Source organism: Staurois parvus, unplaced genomic scaffold, assembly GCF_062004578.1.
Source record: "Staurois parvus isolate SC_StPar_1 unplaced genomic scaffold, SC_StPar_1.0 ptg000122l, whole genome shotgun sequence".
Lineage (NCBI taxonomy): Eukaryota > Metazoa > Chordata > Amphibia > Anura > Ranidae > Staurois > Staurois parvus.
In genome coordinates, this window is record NW_028317918.1 from 2110984 (window position 1) to 2130425 (window position 19442).

The window sequence follows — 19442 nt, forward strand, 5'->3', positions numbered from 1 at the left end:
TCACTGGAAACTTGGCGGCTGTGCCCACGGCCAGAGTGGCGTACCTGTGCTCTAGGGACCTGGGGTTCTGCAACTATCGCTGTGGCTGGAGTCTCGCCATCTCCAGCTCGTGCTGACGATCAGCTTCCCTCTGCACCACCTCTCTCTCAGCCCGGCATTCCGCAGCTTCTCTGTCAGCCTGGTGTTCCGCAGCCTCTCTGTCAGCCTGGCGTTCCGCAGCTGCTCTGTCAGCCGCTGCTTGGCGTTCCATGAACCGCAGGTATGCCTCAGGATCTGTCTCCTTGATGCGTTCCAGGGCTTCCTGCATCTGAGGAGAGTCTCTGCTGGTTACAGGCACTCCGGTGCTGGCCCGCTCAGGCGGTAGTGTGAAGATAATATTTGATGATACTCCAGTGTCAGTCTCTGTATGCCTCTCCGGCGAGGCCATCTCTGAGCCACTGGGGTCGGATGTAGCGGGAACCCCGTCATGGTCAAGTTCCCGAGAGTTCTGATCAGCTCGGATATCATACTCCAGTAGGTCCCAAATCAAATCTTCACGATTTTTGCGACCATTCCTCTAGAGGTACATTCTGCCCTCAAATCACCTTTGCTCATTTTCTCGTATTCTGCTTCACCAGGCATAATTGCAAGCAAAGATAGAATAGAAAGTAGAAAAAAGAAGGAGCTGTTGCTATATGTCTCTCTCTCTCTATAATAAAAATATGCACCGCTTGTTTCTAAGGACTGTTTCCACAAAGGTTACAATCCTTCAGTGCAGAGCTAATTCCTAACACTGCACTGAAGCTCTTAACTATCCCACGTAGGCTGCCAACCAATATGTGATGGGCGCGGCGTCAGACCCCTGACCTTCTCACCAAACTCATGACCAAAGGACTAGCCAATCTAACACCGTGATTTCACGTGCGTAACAGTGCCACGCCCAGCTGCACCCTGCACACCGATTTTCCAGCTAATTGGACCACAATCAATGTACCTGCAGCCTGGGAGCGTTTGCTACTGGGTCAGGTTAATTCCGCAATTAACCCTTCACACTGCCACCACCTCCTTTTTGTACAGAGAAAGAGGAAGCTCAGCAATACACTAGGATGATTGGTTAATTGTCGGTATACCGCTATCTCCACAGACAGGTTATACAGAGGGTTAAACACTCATAGTAGCGCTCTTCAGCAGCAGGGATTCGTAAGTCACATTAAAGGGCTATAGAAACAGTTCAACACTTTCAGAAAGTAAGATTTATTACTAAAAAGTCAAAAGGGTTCTTGCCTGGAGGTGAGCCCCTCCCATCTGGGCCCCCTTCCCAGGATACTGCTCTCCAGCCTCACTTCCTCTCCATCTTCCACCTGAACTCTCCTCCAACTCTCCCTCTACTGAGCAGGCTTCGTTACTCTTAACCACTTCCAGTCCAGACACTTTTACCCCCTTCCTGACCAGGGCAATTTTCAGCTTTCAGCGCTATCACACTTTGAATGACAATTGCGCGGTCATGCAACACTGTACCCATATGATTTTTTTACCATTTTTTTGAGACAGATAAAACTTTATTTTGGTGGTATTTATTCACCGCTGGGATTTTTATTTTTTTTGCTATGTAAATAATAATAAATAATATTTCATCATAAATCTTGGCCAAAATTTATTGCGTTATCTTTTTAGTAAAAAAAAAATAAGCCAAATTAGTTTATAACCAAAAATTATAATTTTTAAACATTTTTTTTTTAATTTTTTTTATATTATTATTTATTTTATTATGATTTTTTTTACATACTGTCACCCTAGCAGTACAGTGTCACCATGGTGACACTGTACTACTTTTGGGGGGTGATGAAGATTTTTTTTTTACACTGATTGCTTTTACACCCATATAGGATATAAAAGCTTTCATTTCTCTTTCTCTCTGTCTCCATTCTTGCAGCCATTGAGAACTACTGAGTGAGCTGTGATTGGTCACAGCTTGTCACATGGTACAAGGCTGTTGTGAATAGCCTTGTACCATGTGACCTCTGTGATCATTCACAGATTTCACATGTAGTAAGCAATGATGTCACAAGTGACATCTTGCTTACTACTTTGCATGTGATCACTGATTGGCCAGAGGTTGTGTCCAATGATCGGTGCTTCACTGTGTCCGGAGGACACAGCGGGCACCGGATTGCGGTGCTGCGCGCTCCCGAGGAGCGCGCACAAGCAGGGTGCAGGGAGGCCGTTTATAAACGGCCACCCGACCCTGCAGTGCCACCGTCCGGCCGTTTATATACAACGGCCAGTCGGGAAGTGGTTAAAGGCTGCCCTGACCCATTGCCAAGCCTCCTGTTAGGGATTAGCTAGAATCCTCTAAGAGTACAGACTAGCCACTCCCTACCTCTGCTCACTGCTTCTAGAACTTTCTCCAAAGTTCTTGTGCAGGGGGAAGTTTCAGAGAGCTAGTTTGCAGAGCCTCTTAGCCTTTGACCCACCTGGCTATTGCACCAAGGCTGCTACTCAGCCCTCTTGACTAAAGATTAGAACTAGAACTCCTCCTAGCTGCCTAGGAGGGTGCTACACAGTAATTCAAAAAATAAATATGTACTTTAAATCTTTTATTCTGTGGTCAAGTGACCATGCAGCCTCCTTCTTCTCTACTGTGTGTTTGGACAGTAAGTGGGTTGGCATAGTGTGACGTCACACACAGCAGAGAAGTACGCACTTTCTCCACCTGTGTGCAGTATTCAGAAGGCTGACCCATGCTCCCACAAGCTGCAGCTTCAACACAGCATGATCCAGTTTGGGGGGGAGGGGGTTGGGGGCATAGCCACAAAACTCACTAGGGGCGTGGTCACATAACTGACTAGGGGCGGTGTCACAAAACTTACTACATGGGATACTAGCATACTATGCATTAGTGTTGCCTTTTGTACCTTCGAGCCACGAACCCAGGAATGCTGACCGTGCCAGCGCTGATCTGCTTCCATGCTTGGCATAGTCAGTTGGAGAAAGGAACCAAGGGCAACGGGCAGGACCACTTGCTATCTAGCAAACTTAAATAAAAAGTGTACAGGTTGCACTTATTTACACTACTTTTGGGTAACATAAATGCAAAAAAATAGGGAGAGCTAACACAACCCTTCCTTTCTTGGTTATTACAGTGTAAATGAATGATAATATAACTAAACCATAACAATGTAACCAATATATCATGTCTTCTGCAAGCCCAACAATAACTGGCGACCACAGCTATTTGCCATACTGTAAGATGGTAACATTGACTTCCCCCACAACACGTGACACTAGCCAATCACAATCTTGCAGCCTGAAATTGCCGTCACACCGTAATCTTTGTAATAGCGCCTCATATGTGCAGACTTGCAGAGGTGGAGAGGGGGTACGGCTTCGTGTCTATGTGAATCATTACGGCCGCCCCAGAGAAGTGTGAGCTGCGTGCAGGGAAGTTGTCGGCGGGCACGTTTGATTCCTAAACATGTCTTCCAGCAAGAAGAAGAGCAGAGGGAAGGCCGGCTCCTCTCCGGAACCCTCCGCTCACAGCGGACAGCCATCGCTGCTTAAAGTCACCGACTTCTTAGAGAAAGGTAGTAATGTCTGCGCTCAGCACTGTGAGCATGCCTAGTTCTCTCCCTCCCTAGTACTATCTATGTGGCAGCATGTTGCAGGGTCTGGTGTCATTCCCTGCACTCTGAAGTCAACCAGGGAAACATTCTGTAACCGTGTTAAAGGAGAAGTATGGTCAAAGCTATTTTTGGTCATACTTCTCATGTGGGTCTCTGGAGTTGCACTGGCTTTTGCTCTCCAGAATCTACGGACAGTGAGTTCACTGTTAGCTGCTGTCACAGAGCAGGATCCTGACAATAATGTCGGGATCTGCCCAGATGCCTGATTGACAGCTGGTTCAGTCTTTCAGTGTGCCACTGAGAGACTGAGCCATATGCTCCTGCCCCTCTACAGCCTGGTGCTCCAGTGAGCACTGGAGGGGCAAAGCACACAGCCGGTGACTGCTCTTAGCGAACTGAGCGATCAGTGGTCACATGATTAATCCGTTCTTGTTTTTAGAGCTGGTGGGGGAGAGCTTGCTGCATTGGACCAATGCTTTAGCCATATCGGGCAGTATAGATGTTTATTTTTTTCAGACGCTCACACTTCTTTAACCATTTCAGTACAGGGCAATTTCACCCCCTTCCTACTCAGGCAGGCCACTTTTCAGCGTTCAGTGCTGTTGCACTTTGAATGTCAACTGCGTGGTCATGCAACACTGTACCCATATGAAATTTTTATCCTTTTTTGATAGACCTTTTTTTTTATTTTTTGGTGGTATTTAACTCCTTCACGCCTAAGGATAAAGCAAATATTAAAGCCTAAGCACAATTTTGCAACTTTGACGTGTTCGCAAAACCGTACATATCACAGCTACTTTGTGCATGCAGGTGGATTATACCCTGCTTTTTTTTTTTTTTTTTCAGGACAAATTGGGCTTTCATTTGGTGGTAAATAGTAATGTATATCCTCAGATTTTGTTTTAATATTATCAAAGGAACATTGACCCAAAATAGTAGAAATTTTTTTTTTTAATTTGGCTGTATATTTCATGCAACTACCATAACCAGCCACCAAAAAACAACCCCAAATAATTTCTCCTGCTCCTGACGATTGCAGTGCTAAAACGTGTGTTTGTCGGTTGTTGTTTGTACCTGTAGTACATCCCAGTCACTAACTGACACTGAAACTAATTTAAACATTAACCACCTTCCGCCCGCCCTATAGTACAATGACGGGTGGATCTCTCGTTCTGATAGGACGTCATATGACGTCCTACCATTCTCACTGCGCATGCGCAGCTCAGGGAGCGCGCAGCGCGGTGATCACCAGTGCGCTGTGTCCCTCGGACACAGCGGATCATGGAAAGAGCCGAAGATGTCGGCTTGGTCATGTGATCAGCTGTGTCCAATCACAGCCGATCACATGTAAACACGGAAATGCCGGTTATCGGCATTTCTCTCCTCTTGAGCTGTCACGCTGACAGCTCGAGAGGAGAGCTGGTAATCGGCTTTCCGCGGAGGGGACATGTACACTGATCATCAGGGCACTGATGATCAGTGTGGCCCCAGACGTGCCACCTGTCAGTGCTCGTCAGTGCCACATCAGTGCATACCAGTGCACATCAATGCCACATATCAGTGTCCATCTGAGCTGCCAGTCAGTGCCACCTATCAGTGCTGCCAGTCAGTGCCACCTATCAGTGCTGCCAGTCAGTGCTGCCTTTCAGTGCCCATCAGTGATGCCTGTCAATGCCCATCAGTGCAACCTACCAGTACCTCCTCATCAGTGTCCATCAGTACAGCCTATCAGTGCCCATCACTGCAGCCTCATTAGCACACATCAATGAAGGAGAAAAATCACTTATTTACAAAATTGTATAACAAAAACTAAGAAAAAACGTTTTTTTTTTCAAAATTTTCAGTGGTTTTTGGTTTGTTTAAGAAAAAATAAAAATCCCAGAGGTGATTAAATACCACCAAAAGAAAACTCTATCTGTCTCAAAACAATTATAAAAATTTCATATGGGTACAGTGTTGCATGACCGCGCAATTGTCAAAGTGTGACAGCGCTGAAAGCTGGAAATTGGCCTGGGCAGGAAGGGGGTATAAGTGCTCTATAGGCTAGTGGTTAAAAAAAAAAAAATCCTGACCAAGAAAAATACTGACAATGCCCTGACCTTTGGCCCTAACCTTGACCCTGGCACTGACCTAGATCAAACCTTGGTCTAGGTATTTTTATTTATTTTTAAATTCTTTATTTTTAAACACCTTTTTTTTTTCTCTCTGAAAGGAGAGAGACACACAATGTATCTCTCTCCTCCATTCAGAGGGAGAAAACTATACAATGGGGGTGGGCTTCACAGTGACTGATCACTGTGATAGCCAGTCAGAGGTTATCACAGCGATCATGTGACGCGGAATCGAGAGTTCTGGGTCCCGATCGTTAGGACTGGACCCATGGCTCTCAATGACACCTGGGTCTTTGTGCTGGGAGCGTGCCGTGCATTCAGCTCCCAGCAAAAGACAGGTATGAAAATTAGCGGCTCCACGGAAAAAAAACCCAGTTCTGTGAGGCTGCTAATTTGCATACGCTTGGCGTCCAAGGGTTCATTACCACTTTGTTTTTTCTTTTTTGCTAAACAAACGAAAATTTGAAAAATTACCTACATTTTTGAAAAAAAAAAAGTTTATTTATCTGTTATAAAATTTAGCAAATAAGTAATTTTACTTGTTCACTGATGGGCACTGGTGAGATAGCATTGATAAGCTGCATGGATGAGCACTGCTGGGGCTGCGCTGATTAGTGCCCTGATTATCAGTAAACAAAGCGCTGTCAAGATTGACACCATGATTAGCTCTTTACAGCAATCTGTGATCAGCTGAGTCTAAAGGACACTGAGCGTGCCCGAAGCGCACCATATGGAGTGTCTATAGACACCCTCCCAGAACGAGAGATCCACCGTGTAGCCATCTTTCAGCTATAGCCATCTATAGACACCCTCCCAGAACGAGACATCCACCGTGTAGCCATCTTTCAGCTATAGCACAGTAATGAGAAGGTTAAAGCGCTCCTAGTCCAATATTGATAGGTATGCTGCTTAAACACATTCTGGGGAGATCAGTAACGCTCCAACAACAATTTGATATACTATATTGGTGATATACTCCAAATATGGCAATGCCTACAATTTGGAAAGGACTTGTCACTGGGTGGGAGGAGCTCGTTGGAATGCTGAGAGACCAGTTCCCCATCCAGGGATGTTGGATTTCTATCGCCCGGCACATTCAGTTCCGGGCGCAGGGCTGGTAGGTTTTTTTCCTACCTTTAGCCCTGCTACGGGCAAGCAGCAGGGCTCACCTGTCAGGTGGAAGCATTTGGCGGTAGCGCTGCCGCCGATTGCTTCCACGCAGTACCAGCCTCTCCGCGCTAACCCCCCCTGTGAGGTTTCCCGGGCTCCGCTTGCCCATCTTCGGGCCTGGCTCGCTATCGGCTAGAGGGGAGGGAGAAGAGAGGACAAATCCGCGATACACATGTCACATATGGCTGCGCACGCCAGAGTGAGAGCAATTATTCTAGTACCAGACCTCCTCTGTAACACTAAACTGGTGACCTTTAAGGAGCTTTAAATGTGTCGACCTATAGAAAATATAGGGTACTGAAGTTTGCCGCCATTTTATGGGCGCACAAATTTAAGGTTTGACAAGTTGGATATCTATTTACTCGCTGCAACCTCATCTTTTATATTATACAAAAAAATAGGGTAATCTATTGCTTTTTTGTGCCCTAAAATTAACGTACTTGTATTATTTATTAAAATTTTGCGGTAAAATCATGCAACATAAAAAATTAAAACCACCACTATTTTATTTTCTAGGGTCTGCTTTCCGAAAATGTATAATGTTTGGGAGGTTTATGTAATCTTCAGGCCAAAATGATTTTTTAAACGTGTACAAAATGGCTCTGGCAGCGAAAGGGATAAAGTATAAGCCCTGACACCCTTTCCTGACAAGCAGCCAATCGTTGTTCATCACACTGCAAGGTCTCTCCCTTGCAGGAGGAGATAAACAGCGCAATGTTAAAAATATTACACGTTTAAGTCGCCATAAAGCCTCTTTTGTTTTTAAATGCCCCGACATTCCTAAAATCACCTCCGATTTAAATACAGTTGTGGTAAAAAAAAAAAAAATTTATCTGGACAAGTAGGTTGTCATGAGGGACAAGTAGATTGGGGCCCCGATTTAGTCCTTGGACAAGTAGTTGTTTCAAAAAATTTCCACACCCCTGCCAATCAGTTCTGCCTTGCAGTTGATTGACAGTGCATGGCAGTGGATGGGTTCGAAAGTCACTATTGGACTGAATAGTGGCTATGCCTCCACCCACTGTTGTGTTCTGTCAATTAACAGCAGTGTCCTTGTCACTTCCTGTGAGCCGCATCGAAGAGGTTCTTCTTTCTTAGCTTTTTTTTTTTCTGTAAGCTACCATTTGCCTGTCCTCAGTGTAAAATGGTCGAAGAGATGAGGCAATGTTTGTAGTTCATATTAGAACAGCCTAGGGTGACAATCATCGCTCACATATATACAGTAGAGGAATGATGTAGCCATCAAGGAAGTGTGTTATTTTTAGGATTGCCAGGTGAAAATAAAGCAAAATATTTAAAAAAGATAACAAATGCAGTCACCACACCAGGGACTAGTAAGGAGCAATATCTTACATTTTTGTTTTTTGGATGTAGACACCCCGTACCGGGAGTTGTCAATCAGATGATTGTGTAAAGAAAAGCGAGACCATCCTATTTAGATTATTAAGGGCATGAACTGCCTCTATATGCGCTTAGGTAACTTTTTTTTACCTGCCTTTTCCATATCTTGTTAAACATCCAGCAAGAATGGTAAATAGACCATTTTTATTGTTGTATAGTGAGTATGCAGAATTACCCTGTACTGTGCAGTAGCTTTTTTTCAGTAAATTATTTTAATTCAAATAGAATATAGGCTATATAGATGCTTCAATTTAAAACCCTTCCACTCACATCTGCCTTTCACCCCCTTCTAAACCTCATCCAAGTGCCCCATTCAAGTCCCTTGCTGCCTCTGGTTATGATGCAGGAGGCTACTAATCCAGCACTGCAATTGCGCCCTCAGATATCAATAAACGCTACTATGTTTTCAGTGGCGGCAATATTTACCCTCAGCATTGGCAGCAATAATAAACACTCTCTTAAAGTAATTCTAAAGGCAACATTTTTATTTTTTAAAAATAACAAACGTGTCCTACTTACCTGCTCTGTGCATTTGTTTTGCGCAGAACAGGTCTGGTCCTCCTTCTGGGGTCCCTGCCAGTCTCCTGTCCCCTCCCCCCTTGCTATGGGGCCACTAATCTGATCTGTGTTCGCTCCCCAGCTGGGTCTGTTTGTTCATTGACACACAGAGCACAGCTTGACACCCCCCATGCTCACTCCTAGCTGGCTTTGATTGACAGCAGCAGGAGCCAATGGCTCACGCTGCTGCCTTTAAGTCCAGTGAGGAGAGAGATAGAGCTGCTGCTATTGGGCAAATTGCTGGATCGAGATTGGGTTTGGGTGAGTATAGTGGGCGTTGGGGAAGGGGGAACTGCATGCAGAAGGTGGTTTTTTTTTTTTTTTTTTTTTTTTTTTTTTTTTAAACCTTAATTCAGAGCAGAGACTGCATTCAGGTAAAAAAAAAACCTTCTGTCTTTTGAACCACTTTTAATTGAGGTGCATAGGTGAAGAATGTAAACCCTGCCCTTTTCCCTCTACTAAGATGGCCACCTTCACACAAAGACGAAATAAAGCAAAGCTAAGTTAGTAATGGGGGAAAAGATCAACTGCAGGGAGGCCACAGGCAACACTGGTGAACTAATCTTTTGCCATTCTTTTTCGGGAACCTCTTCCAAAGTTCACTTTCTCTTTAAGGTGCTACATAGTGATAAATGATAAAATGCTGCCTTTTTCTACATAAATACCGTGCTCATATAATTAAAGTAAAACGTGATAAATGATTAACTCATTTACCGTGAAAGGCATCCAATGAAATACCTTAGTTATTTCAAAGTCCATCCAACGTGTCCTTTATACTTAAATTCGATAACCACAATTAAAGGTCTCTAAAAAAAAAATCCAGTGCTTCTTAATCCAAATTTCAATATGTGCTCCAGCAAACCATCTGTAGTGGAGTACAACGTACAGTAGTACCTGCACTGCTTCTCCAGCACCTCGGTATCCACATTCTGAGAGCGGGTATGTGCATAAAGCTAGACACACCTAAATGTCAGTACCTAGACATGGCAGCTGGACACTCAGGAAGTAAGCACTGCATTGTGTAGGAATGGCTGCATAGGTAGCCCCCCCCCCCCCCAGTTTTGTGTTGTTGTGTTTTCTTTTGTCTTTTCTTTTTTCCTTTTCTTTATTTATACAGTGTCCTGTTACACTAGGTACTATAAATTAGTGCACTGTTTGGAATGATAGATTGGTTTTTATGATGTTAATATTCCTGGATTGCAAATTTTGGTTTTCTGCAATAACGTTTTAATAAATTATAATTAAAGTTTCAATTTACCAATGCTTTATTAATAAAGCTGCATCCTATTTATTTGCCTTTACTGTTGGAATATTTGAACATTTAAACATTAAAATCCAGTGTAAAGTATTTAGTTGTGTGATTCTTATTTTTTCTGATATGCAGTCAAAGATCCAATCTGGATAAATAAGACACCAATGTATCTAAAAATGGAAGTTGATACTCAACTCCCTCTCTTTGTCCAGGACATCAATGAGAGAATATGTTGCTCTCACCTAAACAAGAAACACAAAGTCCTAGCCACACACCATGTTAAAATAAATCTTTCCTGAAAAGAAACACGACTTTCTGAAAATGTCAGCTCCCCAATTTATGCTGGCCCCAATAACTAAGCAAATAAGCACATAAGGGAATGATTGTGAAACTAGCCTTTTCTCTCCTTCCACAGTTTAAAAAAGCTTTATGGTTGAAAGAGAGGGGATATACTGAAATCTGGTGTGAGATTTAGATGTAGAAGGAGATTTGCTTGCAGGATATAGCATCAGTGTTGCCAACAACCCCCCAACCCCCAAGTGAAATTTACTGAAATGATGCCCAAAATTAACAAACCAATTTTTTTTTGTTTACTGACAAAAATCATGAAATTTACTGACCAAGCCACATTTTTTTACTGACACTCCAAGAAAGTACATAAAAGTCATTTTAGGTGCAAAACCGTGCAAACCTCAATTACGCTACAAACATGTAGTTAATGCTATTTTTTTTTTATTTTTTTATTTAAATATTTATTAAATTTTTCATATTAATACAAAAGTCCCAAAACAGGGAAAAAAAAAAAAAATTCTCAATACAAATAAACATTTATAACATTTCTATCTTTCCCTTATTAAAAAAAAAAAAAAAACTCTTTTCTTTCCCATCCCACTATCTCCCCTTCCCGCCCCTCATCCCCCCTCTTCCCTCTGCAGACTCCAATCCATTCTGATCTAATAAGGCTTATCCATTTTATTGTTAACCTCTTAGTTTATATTTTCTTATATTTCTCCTTCAATCTTGCTCTTTCCCACTTTTCCCATCTCCTAGAATACACTCCCATCCTATCTTCATGCATATGGTATGATTTTTCCATTCTACCAATCTGGTTCACTCTGTTAATCCAGTCTTCCTCCTTCGGTACCTCGGCTCTTCTCCAAAACTTGGGTATCAGCCCTTTCGCTGCATTTAAGAAGTACCAAATACCTGAATCTTTATGTTTATTTACAGATGTCTCTACCTTGTGTAGGAGGCACGTCGTTGGGTCTAACCCTATGTCAATTTCGGTTATTTCCTCAATCAGTTTAACTATTATCTTCCAAAAGGCCTGAATTTTCGGACATTCCCACCATATGTGAAACACCGTGCCAATCTCTCCACATCCTCTCCAACACTTATTTGAGTTTTCCCCATTCATCTTATGCTCTACACTCGGTGTAATGTGCCATCGTGTCATACACTTGTAATTAACCTCAACCTCTCTCATACTAACATTATCGTGTATCAATCTAAACATCTTTCTCTGTCTATCTTCGTCAAACTCAACTCCCATGTCCCTTTCCCATTTTGTAATAAAAGTTGACTTTGTGTTTGTGTCTAATTCTGTGAGTATTCTATACACTTTTGAAATACCGTGTTTCCCATCACCTCGTGTCCCCAACAACCTTTCAAACATATTCCATTCCTGTTTTATTCTCAGGGGTTTCGGTAGATTTCCAATAAAACATTTCAATTGATGATACTTCCACTCATCTATTCTAATAAAAATATCTCCCTTCTTCTCTATTAAATCTTTAAGTGATCTCAGTTCCCCTTCCACCAAGACATCACTCAGTTGGGTGTCCTCCTTTCTAAACCATCTCCCTGATATCTTATTCTTTCCCGGGGGGAAATACTCAGTATTTGTGAGAGGCATTAATATAGAATTGAATTCCCATTTCATGTTTTTGTGTAAAGTGTCCCATACCCTAAAAACATTTAATGTGTACATACTTGTGCTTTCTTTAATTCCCCTAAACTGTGTTGGGACCCATATCATCTGACTCAATCTAGTGCCACTAAGATCATTTTCAATTGTTACCCAACTTTTCCCCTTATGGTTAAATGTCCAGTCATATATTCTTGCCAAAACCACTGCTTTATAATATCTCTTGACATCTGGTAGACCCATTCCCCCTTTCTCTTTAGTCCTACTCAATGTTTCATATGCTATTCTGGGTTTCTTATTCCTCCATATATATTTTGTTAACATTCTTTTCATTATCTTAAAGAAGGCCTCTGGAATTTTAATTGGTACCATTTGAAATCTATACAGTATTTTAGGCATAATTACCGTTTTGACTAGGTTTATACGTCCTATCCAGGCTGGGTTTCCTCCTTCTAATCTTTTTAAATCTTCCCTGATCTCATTTATCAAAGATATATAATTTAATCTATACAAGTTCTTAAGTGAGGCAGTAAGCTTTATTCCTAGATACTTTATCTCTTTTTCTCTCCATATAAAGGGGAATTCTTTTTGTAGTTTTTCTTTTTCATTCTTTGGTATATTAATATTCAGGATCTCTGTTTTCGTTGGGTTAATTTTTAAGTTTGAAAGTTCACCGTACTCCTTCAGAATCTTCATTATATTTGGGAGAGTTATTCGAGGATTCCCCACGTAGAACAATAAGTCGTCCGCAAAGGCCGCTACTCTATGTTCTGTGGATTCTATCTGTATTCCCTTTACCGATCCACTATTTCTTATTATTGACAACAGAGGTTCGAGTGACAATACATATAACAGAGGGGACAGTGGACAGCCCTGTCTTGTCCCATTAGACATTCCAATGGGTTCTGATCTCTCCCCGTTTACCGTGATGATTGCAGTAGGCTCACTATATAATTTGCTTATCCACTCTCGCATTCTATCGCCTATCCCCAGCACTTTTAAATTATCCATCATGAAGCCCCAGTCCACTCTATCGAATGCCTTCTCTGCGTCAATCGACAGGAGCACCACCGGGGCTTTCCCTTTTCTACTCTTCTGAATAAGCATCAGGGTTCTCAAGCCGTTATCTCTACCTTCTCTCCCTGGTACGAAGCCCACCTGATCTCCATGGATCCATTCAGGCATCAGATCCCTCAACCTGTTTGCTAACACCTTTGCATACAGTTTAGTGTCAGTGTTCAGTAATGAAATAGGTCTATAGCTGGAGCACTGAGATGGATCTTTTCCTTCCTTATGAATAAGTACTACATGGGCCTGTAGGGATTCTCTCCTCATTTCCGTCCCACCTCCCAGAGCATTCATATATTTCTCCAGCTTGGGTAGCAATACCTCACTGAATTTCTTATAGTACCTAACTGTATAACCATCCGGGCCTGGGCTTTTTCCCCCCCCTGTGCTTTTCAATGCTCTTTTAATTTCTTCCTGGGAGATTTCTGCATCTAGGGATTTCAACTGTACTTCACTTAGTTTTGGTAATCCCGCATTTTTTAAGTATGTCATCTTTTTTTTATTAATTTCCTCTTGGGCTTCTTTTAGAGGGCCTTGGGTACTGATATTATATAATTTCTTATAATACTCCGTAAACACTTTAATAATCTCTTTATTTGAGTGGACCAACTCCCCCTTTGAACTTTTTATCTTTTCTATGTAGTTCCTATTTTTCTTTTTATTCAAGGCTCTCATTAAATATCTTCCTGGTCTGTCTCCCCATCTATATCTTTCGTTCAAAACCCTGTTGTATACTCTTCTCTTCTCCTCCTCCATCAACCTCTCTAGCTCATCTTTTTTATCCACTAGCTTCTGTCTCGTATCTATTGTTATTTTCTTCTTATGGATCTGCTCCAGTTCCAATATTTCTTTTAAGAGCCTACTGACCCTCTCTCTTCTTTCCTTTTTTTTCCTTGCACCTGCCGCGATCAAGATTCCTCTTATAAATACCTTGTGGCTTTCCCAAACTGTAGCTATCGATACTCCCTCTGTTTCGTTCTCCTTAAAATATACCTTAATCTCTTTCTCGATTTTTTGAACTATATCCTCATCCAGAAGAAGAGCCTCGTTTAACCTCCACCCCAATCCTCCAGTCCACCTTCCTCCCCATCTCATTTTCATCACAACCGGAGCATGATCCGAGAACGTCCTTGTTTCTATGTCGATTTTAACCAGATGATCTATCAGTTGGTGGTCTATTAAGATGTAGTCTAATCTCGAGTATATCTCGTGTGCATTCGAGAAGAAGGAATAGTCTCTGTCTTTCATATGCGTTATTCTCCAGATGTCCACTAGTTGGTATTCATACATCGCTTTTTTCAAAGCTCTCAGAGACCTACTCCCCTCTCTTTGCACAGAAGAGGTATTATCCTTTTGTGGGTCCATACAGAAATTTAGGTCTCCAGCTACTATCAAACGCCCTTTTTTAAATTCCATTAATTTTTTTAACAGACCCTTCATATATATCTCCGGATTTTTATTAGGGCAGTATATATTGGCTAAAGTGCACTCAATCCCCTGAAGTTTACCTTTTAAGAATAAAAACCTCCCCTCCGGGTCGGTTCTTCTATCCTCCAGCTCAAATCTCATATTCTTTGCCAAACCTATTGCAACCCCTTTTGCTCTTTTACTTGGAGAATCTGCATAGTACCATGTTGGATAGTATTTGGATCTCAGTTTTACATTTGCCTCTATCTCAAAGTGTGTCTCCTGTAAAAATACCACTGACGTCGCCCTATGATGTAACTCATTAAACAACCTAAATCTCTTCCCTGGGCAACTCAGCCCGTTCACATTATATGTTATAAACTGTATTTCTTCCATCGTTCCCAATTGGCTCCATCCCTCTTCCTGATTGCCTTTTCCTCTTTATCTCTTCTGTCTTGCAGAGTATTGACCCCGTACCTCCTCCCCTCCCTCCCTCCCCTTCCTCCCTCCCACCCGGCTTCCATCCCTCCCAACTTCCCTCCCCTCCCTCCCACCCCCCCCCCTCTTTTTAGGCCTACTATTTGCCTACTAATCATTTGTGGAAATACAATCCACCTTTGATTTAATCTCAGGGCAAAAAAAATAAAGAACTCCACCCATGGACCACTTTTCCCCCTTCTCCAACCTCCCCCTCAACCCCTAACTCCTCCCTGAATATCTCAATAATAGTGGTTAGGAGACGGTTGGGAGAAGGCAGAAAAAGACAGGAGGGAGAGAGAGAGACAAAAAAAAAAAAAAAAAAAAAAAACCCCCACATTATCTCTCTCCCTCTCCCCCCCCCCCCCTCCCCCCGCCTCCTCCCTCCAACAGGCTGCCAGCGCTCCTTTCCTTTTATTCTAATTTCGCAGTGTTCTTCTTCCCAACCAGGGATCTCCAGTCTTTGTAGTTTAAGTCTATCACAAAAATACTGCAAATCTTCTGGGAACCTGAGATATGCTGTAGTTCCATTTCTCCACCCTATTAGGCACTCAGGGGTCCCCCATCTATATTGGACGTTCTGTTCTTTCAATCTTTCCAATAGAGGTCTAAGGATTCTCCTTCTCCACAGAGTCTCTGATGACAAATCCGCATATATCTGTATTTCTTTTCCTTCGTACATGATTACTGATTTTCCCTTAATCCTTTTCCAAATTTTATCTTTATCTAGGAAGTCACAAAATTTAACAAGTATATCTCTTGGCCTTTCCTTTCCCGAATTTCCTTGGAATTTTCCTTGTCTAAAGATTCCTTCCATTTTGATCCTTTCCATATCAGTATTGTCCATTATGGAGTTTAATATTTTACAGACCACCTCTTGCAAATTTTCTCCTTTTGAATTCTCTGGGACTCCTCGTATCCTAATGTTTCTCCTCCTATTCCTATTTTCTTGTATCTCAGTCTTATAGCGCAGTTTTCCTTGGGCTTTCCCTATATTAATTATTTCTTTTTCTAATTCAGAGATAATTTGGGATTGTTTTTTAACTTTTTCCTCCGTTTCTTCCACTCTCACCAAGAGATGTCCCAGATCATTTCGAATATTTACAATTTCTTGTTTTATTGTTTTTTCCAGACCTTTAAACATTTCTGCCATTTCCTTTTTATTTGGTATTTGTAACTCTGTCTCCATCACTGTATTAGCTGATATTTGTTGGCTACTAATGTCAAGGCCTAGTGATAGTCTAGGGCTACATTCCAGACTTAGATCTACTTCTCCTTTTCCACTATTTCCCTGAGATCTTTCTGGAGTTATATTTCCCTGGGAGGTATATTTTTTAATGGTACCGGTCTGAGTCCCTTTTGGCCCACTTCCTTTTGCATTTTTATTTTTCATTCTTCTATGAATCTTATTCTTCTTTATAGGCTCGGGGTTATGGAGAGACAATTATTAATAAACAAATCGCACCTTATCCACTCACTTGGTTTTCACACTTTTCTTTCGTTTACCCTCTTCTCTTTTCCACTCCTTTACATTCCCCAATCAAGGGGGGTCCCCTTTTTACTCTCATACACTTCTTCCCCTAAGCAGTTTACAACAGGGGACCGTACTTATCAAGTGTCGACCAAAGTCACTCACCCTCCTCGTGTCACTCTTCCTCTCGTGACCCGGCTAGGAGCTCTCTTCCACTGTTGTTCGGCTGGGCAGTGTGTGTATTTAGAGGGCTCCCAAGTGTATCTTCCACCTTTGTCTCTCGAATCCCCAGTGTCTTTCCTTCACAGACAGGGCTCTGAACAGTGGGCCAATCAGCAGGACCCCGAACAGTAGACCACCAAGTATGCCTCCATGTAGTTGGCCAGCGGTCAGGTCTTCGGCTAATAAGCCGGCAGGCAGATCTCCGGGTAAGGACCAACCACCAGGGCTCCGGGTTCTAGGTTTAACATAGGGGGCTGCAGATCGAGAGCTAGCTAGCTGGGCTCCAGATAGTCTGCCGGCAGACAAAAGTCCGGTTATTTGACCCACAACAGGACTTCATTTAGTGAGCCCGTAAGCCGGGCAGCTGCTCTCCCTCCGCTCCGAACACCGGCCGGCTTCCTGGTCTCCCAGCACTGCTTAGCGGCTGACCACGTGGCCGCACCGCTCCTCCACGTCTCCGAGCAGCCAGACACGCCCTCGCCACCAAGCACCGCATCCGAACCCCGTCTCCCAGACTAGCTCTCCCACAGCTCTTCCGTCCATCCAGCGAGGACCACCCTGCCGCAGCAACCCCTTTCACCACGTTTCCTCGTCACAGGTAGGGGTTTGGGGAGGTCGGGTGGAGGAGATTGTCCGAGAGCTCCTACATCGGGCTCTCCTCAGCCGCCATGGTTAGGCTCCGCCCCTGTGGGACTGAGGGCTCTTGAGAGGAGTGTGTAGTTAATGCTATTAGCAATGTGTTCAGGTTATAACAAAAGTCAAAAACGAATTTCTTAATTTACATGATGGTAAGGTTAATATAACCCAGCCAGCACAGAGTTCCCCCTTACATCAGAGTCTGCAGGATTCCCCCTTTCAGTGCAAGGGGAACTCTGGTGTAAAGGGGAACACTGCAGATCATGATGTAAGGGGGAATACTGCAGACTTTGGTGTGAAGGGGAACTCTGATGTAAGGGGGGTCTCTGGTGACCAGAGATCACCTTATATCAGAGTTCCCACTTACATCAGGGCCCGCAGAGTTCCCCCTTGCACTGTAAGGGGGAATCCTGCAAACTCTGATGTAAAGGAGAACGCCGGGGACTTTGGTGACCACAGACCACCTAACAGAGTGAATACAATAAGGTAAGGGGGTACTGATATAAGGGGAACCTTTATATCAGTGCCCCCTTACATTACTGTATTCACTCCCCCTTTACATCAGTGACACCCCCCCCCCCCCCCGACTGCCCTTGTGGAACTGTCACTGACCTCCTCCCAGATGCATTGTGCAGGGTTTAGGCAGACGGTCCTCTCTGGGTACCAGCTTAGCAGCTCTGGTTTCATCCTATATTCTTCTCTCCGCAGTCGACAGACGTCTGACTCCTCCAGTGACCCCGCCTTGGTGGCGCTCCCACTCTTGACTCTTTTTCAGGCTCCCCCTCAGAGACTGCAGACAGGACAAGAGATGGTTAGGGGCTGCGGACAGGATAGCGGAGATGGTTAGATGCTGCGGACAGGATAGAGGAGATGGGTTAGAGGCTGCGGGCAGCAGATGGTTAGAGGCTGTAGGCGGGAGTCCTCCACAGGCTTCAGCCATGGTGCGGGCAAGGGTCTGGTCTCCAGTGTGGGAGGCATGCCTGCTGGCATGCTGCCGAGTGCTGACTGCTGTCAATTTAAAAATGGCACTAAGTGCCATGGTGTCACTCACTGCACGTGCCTGCCTGGCTGAATTTTTTTTACAAGTGGCTGCTGTCTGTAACTGACATTTAAGGACAGCCAGTAAATGGGTTGAAATTTACAGACTGTCTGTAAATTTACGGACGGTTGACAACCCTGTATAGCATCCCCTTGGAATCCCAAGCATTACTTTTACCAACAAATGACCTCCAAAAAGAAATCTATTTACAACTACTTACTAAACTGAGTACAATGATTTTTATGAGTTGAATAACATCTTTCGCATTCTAATTGACTTTAGTTAGGATCTAACTTGTTTTCGGCAGTTCTGGGCTCATTGCAGATGTTTATTTCTAGTAGATCAGAATGCTGTTGTAAATGTGTACCCGCTATTTTGTCTTGCTGGCATATGCATAGTGAACAGAAAGTCTTTTTGCTTTAAGTTGGGAGAATCACTCTGAAATAGACCAGGAACCCAAGGAGCCATGTCACATTGATGTTCCTGTAGCTGGCCATGAAGTAATTTTAGCTACAGGTTTAGCCTGTCATAGATGGCTCCGAATCTCTGTCGGTTCAGCACAGACTGGCTGATATTCAATCTATCTATGGACAGACTGGTTCTGCTGAAGCCAATCCATCGATACAACCAGCCTGTCAGATTTTTTTGCATGTGATCACTGTCGGCAGCTATACCTGCTAACGGTGATCATTGTGTTTTGCCGGCAAACGGAGTGATCCCCCATCAACTCAAAATTTACTGATTGGGGGGGATGGAGCAATTTTCTTTCCTTCCACATTATAATCTATGGCTTGCCTTAGACCTCACATAAACGGAAGCCTGGCACACAACTCTTTCTTTGTAAAAGCTTTGTGTTCTCATATCAGAGTTGCCCCTATAATGACTGGTGATCTGATGACTGCTGAGGTAATAACAAGGAAGCAGCAGGAGAGGCATCAGAACCACAAATCCACAAAATGATTTGAAGCAAGGAGATCTTTGCATTGCAGGTCCTCAGGTAAAACGTTCACTTCAGCCAGCCCCCAGGAGGTCAGTGAGCTGCACTTTAGGGACATTATCAAATTTAATTCCAAATATGGGACTAGCAGAAGCAGAAATGTT

General features: G+C 43.3%; 1 protein-coding gene across 1 annotated transcript in view; it reads left to right on the forward strand.

The window, feature by feature from the left end:
- The first annotated feature begins 3390 nt into the window (after nucleotides 1–3390).
- The window catches only part of AFG2A (AAA ATPase AFG2A), a 529963-nt gene continuing 513911 nt past the window's right edge, over nucleotides 3391–19442 (forward strand). The window contains exon 1 of the mRNA XM_089672180.1: nucleotides 3391–3563. Within this exon, the coding sequence (XP_089528306.1) occupies nucleotides 3455–3563 (109 nt within the window). The 5' untranslated portion in view covers nucleotides 3391–3454. The remainder of the gene's footprint in view (nucleotides 3564–19442) is intronic.